The 16,845-nt window shown below is 35.0% G+C and overlaps 1 protein-coding gene across 4 annotated transcripts; it reads left to right on the forward strand.

Moving 5' to 3' along the window:
* The first annotated feature begins 111 nt into the window (after window positions 1–111).
* Window positions 112–16,762, forward strand: kuz (zinc-dependent metalloprotease kuz). 4 transcript variants are annotated; one of them, XM_081982538.1, is made up of 14 exons: window positions 112–540; window positions 7,877–8,137; window positions 8,193–8,387; window positions 8,683–9,038; window positions 9,099–9,263; window positions 9,322–9,568; window positions 11,020–11,153; window positions 11,204–11,550; window positions 11,608–11,797; window positions 11,855–12,070; window positions 12,157–12,438; window positions 12,972–13,134; window positions 13,885–13,976; window positions 15,119–16,762. In XM_081982538.1, the coding sequence occupies exons 1-13, from the start codon at window positions 474–476 to the stop codon at window positions 13,968–13,970; spliced, it is 2,709 nt and encodes a 902-aa protein (XP_081838664.1). In that variant the 5' UTR covers window positions 112–473; the 3' UTR covers window positions 13,971–13,976; window positions 15,119–16,762. The 4 variants fall into 4 exon arrangements, with proteins under 4 accessions (XP_081838664.1, XP_081838666.1, XP_081838665.1 ...); XM_081982540.1 differs by having other exon boundaries at window positions 13,900–13,976; XM_081982539.1 differs by having other exon boundaries at window positions 12,972–13,119.
* The last annotated feature ends 83 nt before the right edge of the window (window positions 16,763–16,845 follow it).

The raw sequence follows: 16,845 nt of genomic DNA on the forward strand, positions 1-16,845 counted from the left end.
TTCTTGTGTTTTTTAATATTGTTCCAGAAATATGTTGATTTGGCAACGCTGACTAGTGTTTGATCAACCGTCAAACGTCAACTAGCAAGCGCAGGCGCCATTGACGTATAAATGTCATCGCTGACAGTCTCCTCCACAGTTTCCTTCCAAAAGTATTTACAAACAATAACCAAGATTTAGATTAGTTTATTCATTGATTTGAGATACGTAGGATGTGTAAAAAATTCGGAATTATTTAGATAATGGTGCTAACGACGTTTCCTTCAGTATAAAACTACTCGGTAGCGATCAGACAAAAGGACCGTTTATAAAAAATAGCATGCGCACTTGTCTGGATATCACAAAGGTTGTAATAGTTTCGTGTCGGACTGGACCCCGTTAGTTATTAGTCAGCTGTAAATTCGTAAATATGGCTTAAAAGGGTCTCGTCGCCCTGCGTTTTTTCGCCCGACCGTTTATTTATTTGGGGGACAATGTTTAGTGGCTGTGGTGGTGTTTTTGTTACAGTTCTGCTTTTGGCTTTACATCCAATACAAAGTGGTAAGTGATGATGAACACTGATGTGATATTTTTAAGTTTACTTGGCATTTTCAATAGGATATTATTTCTTAGAATACTTTATCCCTTAAACTATCCTCAAGTCCTTCCCAGAAATACATACAAGTTTCAACTTGCATGTTTGTTTTAGAATGACTGATTAACTGAGGAAGTAGTATTTCTTGTAATATGGTAAATACAATTTATTTCAGGCTTGAGTGTTATGTAGTAGAATTGCAATTGTCAAGACAATGGTACTTGTTAGGAACACATACAGATAACCTTTTTAACCCATTATCTCTGCTTCAAAAGCCCATAGGGCCATATTATGTCTGATCTGCTATTATTAAGAATATAACAGTAGCAACAGTAACATTCTGGATAATTTGCTTTTTAAACTGCTCCTTGTTAGTTTCAAGTGTTTAATTTTCAAATTATTGTCTCTTAATCTGTAATTATACATAAACAACACACTTCAGTATAAATCCTTTTTAAATATAATGAGTAATCTCTATCACTGATAACTGAAATTGTATATCTTTGTTGTTCACACATTTTATTGTTCTGTCAACAATGATTTTACTAGTCAATTAGCTTTTTTGTTGGCTTTTTCTTTATATCCATCTAGTTTTAAGGGTTGTTTTAATGTTCAACCCAAAAAGGTCCCAGATCACAATGGGAAACCTGCATTCTTATTTTGTCTAAATTCAAGTTTTCACTCTAAAATTGTTCTTCCAATTGTAAATTTCCTTAAAAGCTAGATATCCCATTAAGTAATTAGTCTGCCTGGAAATAAACTAACTCAGTCTTATGGAAATAACATACAAAGGAAGAGAACTTTAGATGAACAGTTTCCCTACATGAATATCTAAAAATGTTTAATTTGACCTAGTTTCTCTTCCTTTTGGATTTATTGACATCAACTTGGATTGAACCAGACTATTTATTACCTGTTCTCTGTTTTATTAAATAAACAAAATGGAAATCTGCTTAGGAATATTAACAAGCAACATCAGCTCATCGAACGACGACGTTTGCAAGGCCAGTGACACCGACGGGGAGTTCCTGTATATGCCAGTCCCATTATATTAGTCACACAACCTTGGTTACAGAGCCATCCAACTTGAACATGTTATTATAAAATAGATGAGAAAATGGAGTAAATAAACACCTGTGATCCACACAGTAAAAAAACACTCTTGACTAATTAAAACTGTGCAGTTAACAAGGACTAGTTTATGTTGAAGCCCTGTGACATTTCCAAGGTCTAAAATTAGAAAAATGATAATTAGTAGTATCATATTGCTAATAGCAAACCTGTTTATCAACATGTGGGTTAATTCAAAATAAACTGTATCCAACTACATAATAATTAATATCCACTGCTGAAGGGTATATTGAAGGATAAACCAAACAATTAAAATGAGGTCGCAATTATTGTGTATTATTATAGGTATAAACTATGTTTTGTTTAAATTATCATTTTTAATCACTAAAAATAATGTGATTTTTTTAGATAATTTCGTTGTGTTAAGGTAAAACAGGAGAGAACAGTTAGTGAGATACGGCGAACAATAAAGAAAAATCCGTTACTTCCTGTAATTCTCTGGCCAAGAGACATTACAACCTTAAACTAGCATAGCATCATCTGATAGGCGTTTTAAGTGCCTATTCATCTAGTACATAAGTTATATTGAACTGAGAGTTGCCTATATAAAAAATTTGCAGCCTATCAACTATTAGTTATTAGGAGTCACCAGGTTGTTTGCTAAAAGTATAAAAAAGTGCAATGATTGTCCCAGTGACCTATTTTATACCAATCATAACTAAATGCAGAGTGGAAGAACTTAATTAAAATACACAACTCCCAATTTAATTAAATTTGAATTTATAATTTTAATTAAATCAATGGACAGTTCTGCTGTGTATTCCTTCACAATTTCCAATCTCCACTATTAATATTCCCTGTTTTAGGCACATAGAAATAATAAAGCAGCCATAATCCATTTGTGTAGGTAAACAGTTTTCTGATTCAAATCTTAACTAAAGCTTAATATTTTTAGTGTTATATCTACTGAACGGTAAACGCATTTATACAGCATAATGAATCCAAAACAAACTGTAGGCCCAGGGAAACTACAAGCTACAGAAATATTTGTTTTCCATTTTCAATGCGGCAGACAAATATTGAATTACCGAAATTCAAATTAGTTCTCTAGAAATGTTGTATTTGTTTGGAGCCATTATCAGGAAGATTGTTCCCAACCCTGCCATTGCCAGATAGTCAGGAGTCGTCACCCCCTGAAAAGGAAAGCAATATTCTCATTTTCTGTCTGGGAGCCTTCTATTTTTATTAAAACCTAGCAGAGAGATGGTTATCGTGCTAGTTTGCCCATCTTCCGTGCAATGACACCGGTTATAGAAACAATACTTTAATGAAAAAGGCAAGATAAAGCCTTAATTACAATAAAAAAATAACTTCTTTAGTTACATGACCGTGAAAAGTTGCTGAATTGTGGTTAATTGTAACAAGGTCAAGTCAAAATGTTAGTGATTATGTCTGAAAGTCCCAATATAAAATTCTACAAAACCCAACATAAATTGTTAATAGTAAACCTTGAAACCTTCCATGCAATTTGAAACTTTACAAGGCCAATCAATAGACCAGAAAAATGTGGAAGCAAAGTAAATCAATTTTTTATTACACTTATAAGTGTTTGCATTTATCATAATAATGTCAATGCTAATACTGCTAATGGTTATCAAATTGGTAATCCTTCATCCTAGGAAAACGTATGTAATTATTACTAACCAACAGTAAGTACATCGATTCTGATAAAAATATGAATCACTTTTCTTATAAAAGCTGGTACCAGAAAATTCTAGAGAATTACTTGATTTCTTAGTATCAAACAAAATCAATTTTTAGACCAACAGTTGGGTGAACTTTTAACACAGTGGAAAGTACAGCAGATTATAGCCCCTGGAAAGTATTTAACACTTGATGATCTTAATTCGTTCTTATTATAAAATCCATTAACACTGAATTAAATGGAATATGTAGGATTGTTTGGTAAATTAGCGGAAATGACTGTTAATTTGAACTAATTACAGTGATCTTGGAATTAATATGAAAAGTTGACTTTGTTCTAGCTCATATTATTATGCAGAATTTAATATTGGAAACCACTACTTGATTAATGATTGAAGATATCAATTATGATTCATAATACTGGTTAATTGTTTATAAATCAGACTAAACTATCAGAGTGGTTTTTTGTTATTGTAGTTAGCAATAATATTATTTACCTAAATGAGTAATGTGAAAATCATACTTTTTGCTAAAGAGGACCTTACAATACTACCAAATAATATGTATTGCAGTATATAACTTGGGTTGAAAGCTTTTGCAGTTTGATTTAGCTAAAAGCCAATTTGCAAATTGTGTATACAAGGTAATCCTTTTTACCTGTTCATTTCCTGTACATTTAGGTGTACAGCCAATTTGTCAGGCGGTTTTGAGACAACCGAATATAATTAATGTTGTTTTGATAATAGTAAAGCGTAAATTGCATACAATGCACGATCTTGGGGTGTGGGACATATACAGAGCCGTTTTGTGTTGTTTTATTTAACTTCTCCATATTTATAAGGTCGCAATCGATATAGCAGCAGCAGAGCGGAAAGCTGTGTTAAATTAAATGCTTTGTGCTTTATGGAAAATGTTTTGACTCGAATTTCTAAATTCTTTATTCGTCGTTCAGTCAGAGGGAGAAAGTTGCCAACAAACAAAAGTGTAGCACCTACAGGAAACATTTTAGTTTATTACAGGGTTGCAGGCAGAGACAAGTTCAGATATTGGAAATCAGTGCTCCGGACAAAGATGGAAACTGATATGTGTCAGTGGCTCTGACGTCATGCGACAGCAGGTGACGTGATTTTCGGTTAACTGTCACTTGTAAAGTTGTTTGCATCGTTGTTGGGAGCATTGATTTTCAATGGTTTTCTCGCTCTTTCCTTTGCCCTACTCTCATGTTAATTATCCAAACCACCATTGTGCAGATCTCTTTGGTCTTATTTTTATCGGATCCTTTAAACAGTTTCCGTTTTGTTTTTCTCTATAGGGCGAACAGCCCATATCCATAAATCCGGTATAAAGCTTTGTGCAATCACCTATTCTATTGCGTCGGAGACGATATTTCTTTTAGGTTAGGCCAGCTCATTTTTTTGTCAGGCGGAAACAACCCTTTTATGTTGCGGATAAAGTAGGAGAGATTCGGTTTAGAGCACGCCTCAGTTGAAAACGATGATATAGCGACAAAAAGGTTTTCTTTTTAAAATGAGCGTTAGTAACATACCTTCAGGTAACTATTAGGTTGATATTAGATTAACCATCCAAATATTAACTGGAAGAGAAATGATTGATTTACGCAAATGTACTTATCCTTAGTGCTTTCATTAAAACTAAATTCGATTATTCCTTTTTTTACCAATCCGACGAAAATCTGATAGTTGTCACGTGACTGCACTAATCGTACAGAATGGAGTGTCACATGACAATTGTCAAATTAAAATCTCCTTGATATAGCAATAACCGAACACTACTTCAATTATGCAGTGCCGGAAAACACCCTTCCTCTTTTACGTAAAGTTGTATATAATTAACGTTTTGCATGTTTTTTAGGTACCATGTTGTGTATATTTAGTGTGGTATAGTGTGTGCATGTGCATTGCATTTCAATGACATGTTGGTGGCAGATGTTTTTATTGTAACGGATGTTCAATAATGTTCAACTACGACCATAATAATTATTGAACACCGGTTACTTACAGAGAAAAATATTCAGTTAATGAGTTCTTCCACTTATTACACTGCCACGTCATAAACAAATGATAAGACTTGGTGGCAAAAAAAGTCTGATGTCAGTAATTGTTTATAATTTAATTAGCCAGAAATGTAAACAGTGCTTCTCAAAACGTTACTGGAGCACGTATAAGCTAAACATTATGGTTTGGAACGTGTTGTTACATTAATAAACAATCGCACTTGGCTAGCCTAATAGTAGTGATAGAATTAGTAGTTCTTTACCCAAGGAGTGTAATAAATAATCAAAATGGTTTAATAAAATTGAGATTATTAATCGCCAATTAACATAAGAGTAGGTTACAAAAATTTTCCGTCTACTGTATTCTTTAATAAACGTTTATTATCTTAAATAGTTTGAAAAAAACTAATTGTCAGTTGTATACACAACACGACAAACCGAAATCATAGGCACCCTTGACAATGACAGTGACAGTTAGTTCTGTCGGTAATGGTGGATGTCAATAATGTGCGTCTATTTCTCTCTGTTTAATACAAATAAAGAAGGATGGAACTATACTATGAGCGTATTTGGTTGTCTATGTTAAAATCGTACATTAATGGGACTCATTACCTGTTTAACCTAGAGAGTTCAAAAATTGTTTTTGGTAACTACTATTGCCGTTCTGAAATTTTACCCATATACCGAATATTTGTACCCGGTTTATGATTTATAGATCGAGAAGTTCCGTCGGTAGTCGGTAAATTAGAAAAAAGTGACTTTTGACAGGTTTTCCGTTAAAATTTAGAATCATAACCCCAAAAATTAGTTTATGGTTGACGGTTTGTCGGTTTGTTCCACAGTTTAGCTAGCTTATGAGATTGACCTGTTAAATTAAAATGGATATAGGAATATGTTCTGTTTGCGAGATGGACGGAGAGTATGCCGATATTATAAAACATTTCAACAATGCATATCGTTACACCGATTGTGGTAAACAGTGGAATTGACAGGTATAATTTTCGTAAATGCCTATTAATGAACGATTTTGCATTCGTTATTGACCATTAAAAATAGCTGTTAATACATGGTTGATGGAAAATTAAACCTAAAATTATAGGGTACATTAATAAACAGTGAGTTTTGCTTATTTGACAGTTGATGACAACATTTTTGACATTTTGCATGGGGCAACCAAACTTTCCTGATAAAATGGTCGCGGGTTACTGTGACAAACTGTTTAAATGTATCTTTATCTAGAGCATTAATTTGCAATAATTTTTTCTCCTTCTTCTCTATATAATTCACTTCTACACTGTTTTGAACTAAGTTTAATAGAAATTGTATAGTTTTTGCATATGCAAACCCAGCAAATAAGGCTACTTACTATAAACCTACTAAATAAACGTTCACTTTCGAAGCAGCATATGCTTGAAATGTTAAGACTTTCAGTCGGCAGCTGCATATCCGCTTTTCCTGTCGTATTTCAAATCTATCATGTCTACCAACTTAAAAAAATATTTTATAATTAACCAACCCGAAAAGCAATTTGTTATAGAGTATAGTTTATTAACAACGACGAGCTGTTCTGAAACGTTCGGCTAGCGGCTGTAATTTATCTCGTTCTATTAAAAACCGTTTTATCCTCAATGCATGAAAGTTACTTACTGTTTCGGTTTTATTGGATTAGGCGTTAGTAAAAATTAAATTCACTTTCCAACGATTGCTAATAAAGTTCTCTTTTGAAGAAACTATAACCTACTTAACCAAGCTTAATGAACGGTTTGTGATTTTTACGGCCTTATTTAGGTGAAGATAATTACACACCTATGCAACACTTAATAATGACCTTACAGGACGATTTCAAAATAAACGTGTGTGACAATAATGATTCAACTGTTTGAGTGTCATTACACAAATCATTTAAGTGTCGAAAAAAAACGCAAGAATCGAGCAAATCTAATTTAAGCCAAGTGTACCCAATTTCTTGTTATACGCTTTAATTAGCAGTTTTTTTTTGGAAATCTCTGCTACAACAAAACGGATGCTAGATGAAGTTGCAGCTCTCCACTTTGGATTTTTTTCTGATTAGATAACATCTAATTTTGTTAAATAATAAGGCATTTTTTGGTTTGTGGTTTACTGGGTTTTCACGGAAACTTGCAGCTAATTTGCGAATTGCATATTTCCAATCATGCTACAAAAATAAATCATTAAATTTACTAATTACTTCATTGTTTTAGCATCCGATTTACTATCACCGTTTTTCTTATGCTTGTTAAAATTGTTTTACTGAAAGAAGGTTTTTTAGTGCATAAAGTACTCTTTCAGGAGGCAAATTTTTGTTAAGTACTTTCATTTACCAATTAGATTTTTCTGTTTCTATGTGAAACAGGCTTTGCATGGAAATTTCAAAGTCATACATAGTGTGACTACTTGATCCATAAGTCTAAGTTGAATCTTATGACCAATGCCAATCGAAAACGCCATTAGTTAGTTAATCCAACTTCATAATAATTTTGATTTTTTTCTAGCAAATAAATTGAACGAGTACATCAGCCACTACGAAACGCTCAGTTACGATACCAAAGCAGTCCACAATGCTCATCTACGTAGCAAACGATCACTTACCAGTGATAACCAGATACATGTGTCGTTCACTGCCCATCAAAAGCATTTTCGATTGCGGTTGAAACGAGATTTGGAGGTGTTTAGCGATAAATTGGAAGTTTTAGATGATAAAGGTCAGCGAATTGAGGCTGACCCTTCGCACATATACACTGGATATCTTATCGGTGAGTGAACTGAGTAGAGTTTAGAGGTTTTTTTTCAATGAGTTTGTGTTTGCAGGAGAACCTGAGAGTAATGTTTTTGGCTCAATAATAAATGGAGTGTTTGAAGGGAAGATTGTTTCACCCAAAGGCTCCTACTACGTAGAAAAGGCTCATCACTATTTTCCCTATAAAACGCATCCGAATAGGACGTTCCATTCAGTGATTTATCACGAGGATCACGTACACGATCCTTACGAAAGCGTGAGAGAAGGTAAGTAAATGCTTTACCATTAACTATTTAGGACAATATAGAATTATTGGTTTCTTGCAAAACCAGAATAATTCGAATTGGTACAGCGGTTATCGTTTAATCCCGGTTAATTTGTTTACACGGAGCGAATTGCCATTTTCCTCTAGAGAGCGATTCGTGCCAAAATAACGTAATGAAAGGCTTTATCACGTTTCCTGATAAGATCCGGCGGCAATGAAACCCTCAATTGAGGGGGGAATTGTAATAGGGTCACAATCGGCGTTTAATGTTGATTAATTTTTTCATTTCTTTCCAGGTCATTCAGCTGGTTGCGGTATCAACGATGACGTGATAGCTTGGATGGAATCCGTACAAAACTCAGCAATCCCAGATCCAGTTCTTAGGAAAAGGCCAGGCAATATAACAATTGAGAGAAACCAAAAGCAGAAAAAACACAATAAAACCATAAAAAATAGCAATACAATTGAGAATAACATCAATAAACCTAGGGAATATTACGAACAAGGTTTTATGAAATATTCGAAAGAAGCCAATGAAAAACATTCCAGACATAAACGAGCTGCTCGAAGGGATGAGAATAAAAATACTTGCTCTTTGTATATACAGACTGATCCCCTTATTTGGAGGCATATTAGAGAAACATTTCCAGAGGTAAAAAGTGTATTCATTCAAGAAATAATGAATTCAATTTAACCCTAACCTAAATTGTAGCATACTGACCCTCACAAAGCATCAGAGGTAAACGAAAAAACTAGAGAGGAAATTTTATCACTGATTGCTCACCACGTCACTGCCGTGAACTACATTTATAGAGACACAAAGTTTGACGGGAAAAACGAACATCGTAACATCAAATTTGAGGTGCAAAGAATCAAGGTATACGTCACTACTTAGGCGCGCGTTTTCCTCTTTAATCGAATCAAATTTTGTACAGATCGACGACGATTCAACGTGCATATGTCCCCATTGCGGCAACATGAATCAGTTTTGTCTGGAAAATATCGACGTCAGCAACTTTTTAAACATTCACTCGCTGGGAAATCACGAAGATTTTTGTCTCGCTTATGTGTTCACTTACAGAGATTTTACGGGCGGCACTTTAGGATTGGCTTGGGTTGCGAGCGCGTCCGGAGCTTCCGGAGGAATTTGCGAGAAATTTAAGACCTACACCGAGACAATAGGTAAGTAAGATTTAGTTTTATAATTTACGTTTCAACCCCGTATCTAATGTTTGTTTTTTGTTTATAATTTTGGGAATGTTTCTTGACTAAATAAACTACGTCAACTGGAACAGTGATTTTTTGGGTCATTTTTAAAATCCAGTTTGAATTGTCTTTGGACTTTAAACTTTCACTCTTCTTACTTTTTGACAATTTAAAAAAAAATCTTGGAAGATTTAAGACACTTGTAGAAGCCTCTCGCAGTTTTTAGAAGGTTTGCAGTATTATTTACAGAGCTCTGGCACTTTTAAAATGATTCTAGAAACATCTGATAATTGAAAACAAGTCTGGGAAGGTTTAAAGCAGTTGTAGAGACGTCTCGAACTTTTCAGAAAGTTCTCAGTAGAGTTTAGAGGTCTCTGGCACATTCAAAACGGTCCTAGAGAGGCCACTGAGAATTTAAAACACGTCTGAGAAGGTTTAAGACACTTGTGGAGGCCTCTGGCACTTTTAGAAGGTTCTCAATAGCATTTGTAGGTCTATGGAACCTTCAAAATGATCCTAGAGGTCTCTGTGACAATTTAAAACTGGAAAAGTTTAAGTCCGTTGTACAGGGTGTCCCAATAAGCCTGTTATTCGGAAACTAGGGCTACAAGAAATTTTTTTTATTAGTAAATGTGGCCAAGAGAAAATACTGAAAATAATTTTTAGGTTTCTAAATCCACTGCTAGGGGGCGTTTGAACACCACTAAAATGAAAAATGTCCAAAAACTCTGAAAATTTAAATGGAAATGTATAGTAAAAATCTGATAAAAGTAATCCCCTATTCTCTACGAAGAATTTTCTTGTTTAACTTTTTTTTCTATCTCTTCAAATATAGTGGTGGGAGTAGTCGAAAGTTTGCTTTGAAAGAAATGAAATATCTCGAAAACGACTAATCGTAGAAACTTCGTTTTTGCGGCATTTTAAAGAGCATTTTCTGTCCTGTAGAGTGTCTCAAAACAATGTTCCATTTAGTTTTCGGTTTTTACAAAAATTGCACTTTCATCTTAGATATCTCAAAAAAATGAAATGCAATGGTATAGCTTCCTATTACCTATTCCATAAGCAATCAGATTATCTATCGTTGTGAGAAAACTGCTGTACTCTATCTCTTTTTTAACACGAGATATTATTGAAAAATCGTTAAGAATAGCCCTTTTACAGTTATAAACATTACAGTATTAATCAAATTAGAATACTGTATGTTGCATAGGGTTTGGTTATAATGTCAGTTCTTGGACCCTTTCATTACAACTATGAGTAGGTTCTTGGATTGTCTTTGAATTGCTTGACCGTATCTATTCAAGTTTCAAGACTGACTGGCCTCTTCATCAGAAAATTGCAAGCAAGAAACACACAAAAATGACTCAAAAAAAATTGTTGCTTTGGTTGAGGTGGCAGTTTAGTTATGTATTGACTATAATTTTCAGGTGGCATGTATCAATCAACGAAACGTTCATTAAACACCGGAATAATCACTTTCGTAAATTACAACAGTCGAGTGCCACCAAAAGTGTCTCAATTAACTCTAGCTCATGAAATTGGACACAATTTTGGTTCACCTGTAAGTTTGTATAGTTTAATTGACTCATTAATAAAATCGTTCTTAAACAGCACGATTATCCGCCAATGTGTCGTCCCGGAGGTTTGACTGGAAATTACATTATGTTCGCGTCGGCCACAAGTGGTGACCGACCGAACAATAGCAAATTTTCGGTGTGTTCCATCGGCAATATTAGCAACGTGCTGGACGCCATCGATGACAATAAAAAAAGGAATTGTTTCTCGGCTTCTGCGGGTGCATTCTGCGGTAATAAAATCGTGGAAGCCGGCGAGGAATGCGATTGCGGCTACGACGACAATGAATGCCAGGAAAACTGTTGTTATCCGAGAATTCTTAGCCAGGAGGACAGGCAGAGAAACGCTGTTGGATGTCGGAGAAAACCTGGAACTGAATGCAGGTATTTTATTTTGAACCACACATTTTTAGCGGAAAATGCATTAGTGCTTTGTTGTAGTCCAAGTCAAGGGCCTTGCTGCAATGGAGACAGTTGTAGATTTATTTCCTCCTATCAGCATGAGTTGTGCAAACCTGAGTCTGACTGCTCTATGACGTCGTATTGTAATGGCAGAAGTGCAGAGTGTCCTCCTCCATTGCCTAGACCAGATAAAACAAAGTGTAATAATGGCACTCAGTTATGCATTAAGGTAACATACTCCGGTTTAGCACAGAAGACAGCAACTTGAAGTGTTATATAATTGTAGGGAGAATGTCTTGGTTCAATATGCTTGGAGTGGAACCTGCAGGCGTGTTCTCTTACCTCGCAAGACCATCCGAATATAGACAAAAGAAAACTGTGCGAATTGGCGTGTCAAAATGGGACCGATATTTGTAGAAGCACCAGCGAATTTGCTGGGAAAGTTGGTTTACCTCCCGGTGGAATTAGTTTAAGGCCCGGATCTCCTTGTGATAATTTTCAGGTATGTAAAAATCAAAACTATGCAAAAGTTGTCATTAATTAGTGGAGAAAAATAGAGGCAAAACAGTTTTTTGTTGTACATTTTAGGGGTATTGTGACGTTTTCCTCAAATGTCGTGCAGTCGACGCGGATGGTCCATTAGTACGTCTAATGAACCTGCTCCTGAACCGTCAAACTTTGTTGACGGTCGCCCAGTGGATTACTGAGTATTGGTGGGCGGTGCTCTTGATGGGCATTGGTTTCATCATTTTTATGGGACTGTTTATCAAGTGTTGCGCGGTGCACACGCCTTCGTCGAATCCCAAAAAACCCGCAGCGATGCACATCACCGATACGTTAAGGCACCCACTCAATACCTTAAGAAGAATGGTGAGTATAATATATAGCCTGTTCAGTGACTTCTGATAGTTGCGTCACAATCACCAGCAAAAAACGTATGTCAGTGATTAATTGTGATAAGGTAGGAGCTACAATTAATAGTATATGACTGACCAATCAAAATTGACATAAAAATTCAACAATTCTTAGAAGATTTTCAGTTGTCTTTAGGAGAGTCTGGAATTTTTTAAACAATTCTTACAAGAGAAGACTTGTAGAGGATTCTGGCACTTTTTAGAAGGTTGGCAAGGGCATTTAAAGACCATTGGCACTTTCAAAATAGCTCTAGAGGCTTCTGGTAATTCAAAACAATTTCAGGAAGGTTTGCAGTAGTATCTAGAGAGTTTTGACACTTTTAAAATGGCCCTAAAGGCCTCTGGGAATTTAAAACATTTCTGGGAAAGTTTAAGACACTTTGTAGAGGTTTATGACACTTTTTTGAACAACAGTCACGAACAGAGCTTAATTGAAACACAAATTCGTCTGTCAGAACAAACCGTAACTATTTGTTGGGGTGATTGTAGGGATATCAGCATAATAGAACTGGACGATCGCCGGCCGGGCCTGTTCCCGGCAGAAGTAGGCCTGACCGGTCGAGTAGACCGACAGCTAGTCAAGGGGGGCCCCGGGCCGGTTACGGAGAGGGCCGGGGACATTACCAAGCCCCTAAAGGTAAAGGAAGTAAATGTACGTTCATCTTTTTATTTGTTTCATCACTTCATCATAATTAAATCGGTCGTTTGTTAATCATTTACAAATTTAGAGGAGCTTTTCTAAGAAATTGTATACGATTAAACATTTTGAGATATTTTGCATCAAATTGACCGATTTAATTGAAAAACAGACGAGTAAATATAGTGCGTTCGGCTGTTTTTCCAAATTTTGTTCACCCAATCATTGGTTTTGGTTTCATTGTTTTACGTTTACGTTCCAGTCATGTGTGTTTTTACGTGTTAGCGTTCATTTGCATCGTAAGCTTATTAATAATTTGTCTGTTAAAAGAGCTTTTCCAAACCCTGCAATATTTGATTTTGTGTTCATTTTTGTTTCTTATAAAGTCAGTTTTAAGAGGTGTGTTTTTAGACTAACTTATTTGTATTTGTATACTGATCCTTTACATAAGTTACTCCTCCTAGAGGTCACATTTTCACAGTTGAAAACCAATTTCAGAATTACCGTGCAACAGCTTAATCAGTCATTGTATAATATCGACGTTTCAGTCTTTAGTTTCTATATTTTGTATAATTAATTAACTGCTTTAAAATAGGCTAATTTTGATTTCAAAATTTATTACTTCAGTTTTTCCATCCACAATCCACGTCATGTTCAGTTGATTTTCCATTCTGTTTTTTATCAGTTTGTTGAAGTTTTATTTAGACGACATGTGAAAACACGCAGAGACTAATGGACGTTTTCTATTTTTGTCAACTTAACTAGATTATTCTCCATTAGCCACAGCGCCGCCTCCCGCCGGCAGTCATCAGTATGCCGGAGCTTATGAAATGAGAAGAAATAAAGTCTGACAGAAAGTAAGTATAACTCACTTTATTAGTCATCTTTTCTTTATTAAAGAAAATTTTTTATATTATTGAAAAGTACTAGTCCATATTCTCACAGTGGAGTAGTGAAAACAAAACTCAAGTCGATCTCCACAAAACCATAATCCACCAACATAATGTTTCCGGTGTATTTAGACACCCATTTTCAGAGGCTTAATTAGAGTCACAGTCTGCTGGCTGTCATTCTACAAGAGGGGGGACAGCTGAACCCAGGTACATAAGGTGGTTGGTTTTTTAATTCTACACAGTAGAAAGAAACCCAGTTCTGGTTCCACGGTGGCAGGTTGCTTGGTTTTTTATTCTTGAAGGGGGAAAAAACTTAATCAAAACCCAAGTTAGTTGAATGATGTTAAAACGGCGGTTCTTGTTATGTGACGTCCCTTACGTGGTCTACTTAGTCTCCAGCTTATGTACAGGGTTTTCCCTCTTTTTAGGCTTCCCTGTATGTAATTAAAGAAACTGAGATAACTATTTGATGTAGTTTAAAAAGTTGAAGCAAAAATTAGTACCAAAATATTCCTAGCCTTCAAATAGAAGAGCTAAAGCCAATAATGGTGTTTTTTTCTAATGGATCACCCGGTATATTTAACTATTTTCGGAATGTGCTCGAAATTGTGCAAATATTTTTACAAAAAAATAATAATAAAATTTTAATAATTTTTCGAAATTTGTTTTTTGACGAACCTTGCATATTGATAAAATAAAATTATAGATAGGACCATTCATTAATTATAACTGTGGAATCATAGCCGTAAACAAATGAGGGTAGAATATAAGACATGTTTTACAATTTTACAACAAACTGAAATAAAGTATTAAGAAAAATTTAAAATTTTGTGGTCGATTTTGGATTCAACTTTTTAAACTACATTAAATGGCTATTTCAGTTTTTTTAATTACATACAGGGAATTCAGAAAAAGGGGGTTAATCAGTCCCCAGTGAAAGACCCTGTACATCTGCCCCTCCTTGTAGTTAAGCCTCTGAAGATGGCTGTCACAAATACAACGGAAACATATGTCAGGCACATAACAACTTAATAAATATTTTGTGGAGATCGACTTTGAGTTTTGTTTTCACTTAATTTTCTATTACTTGAATTGTGTGTAATTAGGACGAGGGTGGACTCGGCGACAATGCCGCCGCCCCTCTTAGGGTGTCTCCCCCGCCCGAGTACCCAGGTACGCCCATGTTGGCCAACATAACGTTGAATTTTAATGCCGCGACGGGTTCACCGCCCCACCGGTTGCAACCGACCGACTTAGGTCAAGAGGCAACGTGCAATCTGCAACTTCCCCACGTTTCGAGACCGCGTGTGTCCAGTCCCGAGGTCATCGTCAGGCCGCCCGTTACTTAGTTTGTTTTTTTCATCCGTAATATTAAAGGTCGTGCAAGGTGATCTGAGTTGGAACACCCTGTAGGGTTAATTAGGTGAGGAGTATTGTAGTTTTGCTTTTTTTTTTTTTGGATTCGGTTCAACCGGTGATTTTATAAGGATTTAGCCAACATGTGTGTGTTTGAACACAATAAGACCTCTTTTTCAATTTAAGTGCGTGTGACTTTTATTAAGTGGTCCGAAGCGGGTGACGGAGGGACAAAATGGCTTTTATAGTTTCTCGTGGTGCTTTCCATTAAAGTTAACCATTTTCCATCATCATATTTTTTGTAGTCAACAAGACCAAAGTTGTCCCTCTGAACTAGTTAATTGTGGTAGATCGTAGGTTAAGTTGATACCGTTTTGAAACTTTTTAGGGCGCAAACTCGTCCGCATATTATAATTGTTTAGCTTATTTTGAGACAAGGCTGATTTCTTGTTCAAATATTCCATTTTTTGTGTAGTGGTTTTAAATTTGACATTTTTTATATTGTTAGCTGAGAGAGGCAGTTTTTCCAGGAGCTCTTGCATTGCGCCGTCTCATTGCCAATACTTTTTACAGGCGTATAATTCTTGAATCCAAAACACATCTTTGCCATTGATAGTGCACCAAATATCAAGTCATTTTATTTTTATATACACATTTATAGTTGTTTTAATTCATATTTTGTTATTCTATACTCCGTTACGTAGACGATGAACAAAACAGCGTATTTATTATATCATGACTTGTCCCGTACCTACTTGAGATAAAAACAAACAAAAATTACACGACCAAGCAAACAAATTACAATGCATATTTTGCTTTTATACAGTGTATTATAATATTATATGGAAAAGCGGCGGTCCATATTATTCTTCAATAAGTGGAGAAATTGTATGCATACTATTGTTAAAAAAAACAATTTAATAATAATTTTAGTTGATAATAAAACAAATATTTTTTCACAGCACATTGCTCTCTTTTGGCCGCCGCTCAATTTGTAACAAAAAAGATTATTATGTATATTATAGTTATATAAACTTGCGTAATATGTGCAAGGACGTCTGTAAAATTTGTGCAGATTTTTTTACGGATCTCAATTTATTTTTAAAACGAAACCATTCTTGTTCACATTTTCACTCGAAAATAAGCGGTATTTTTGTATTGGGTAATAGTGTATTATTGTTAAAACTTTTTGGAATTGTGATATAATGACAAAGATTCAAAAAAAATAATGAAAAACGCAAAAAACTTTTCCGATTCAACTATTGTGTTTGACTTAGGTATCCATACAGAAGTCTAGTATATCAAAATATATTTGACGCTATTCTCTTGTAACTTGTATTGTAAAAATAATATTTATGTAAATAAGGAAATAAAAATAGTTGTTTTTATACGAACAGTTGTTTGTTTCATTTACTGAAGAGCAGAACTGTCTAAATACTGATGGTTCAATAATCCATATACTCTCATTCAAAATATT

Source organism: Ips typographus, linkage group LG6, assembly GCF_016097725.1.
Source record: "Ips typographus isolate SLU linkage group LG6, UJ_Ityp_2.0, whole genome shotgun sequence".
Taxonomy (NCBI): Eukaryota; Metazoa; Arthropoda; class Insecta; order Coleoptera; family Curculionidae; genus Ips; species Ips typographus.

What these genes read in the sequence shown, in the direction of transcription:
- kuz (XM_081982538.1), top strand. Translation starts at nt 474, where the DNA reads ATGTTTAGTGGCTGTGGTGGTGTTTTTGTTACAGTTCTGCTTTTGGCT. An exon ending in TTACGAAAGCGTGAGAGAAG is followed by an intron (nt 8,388 to 8,682) that starts GTAAGTAAATGC and finishes ATTTCTTTCCAG; the next exon opens with GTCATTCAGCTGGTTGCGGT. An exon ending in TTAGAGAAACATTTCCAGAG is followed by an intron (nt 9,039 to 9,098) that starts GTAAAAAGTGTA and finishes CCTAAATTGTAG; the next exon opens with CATACTGACCCTCACAAAGC.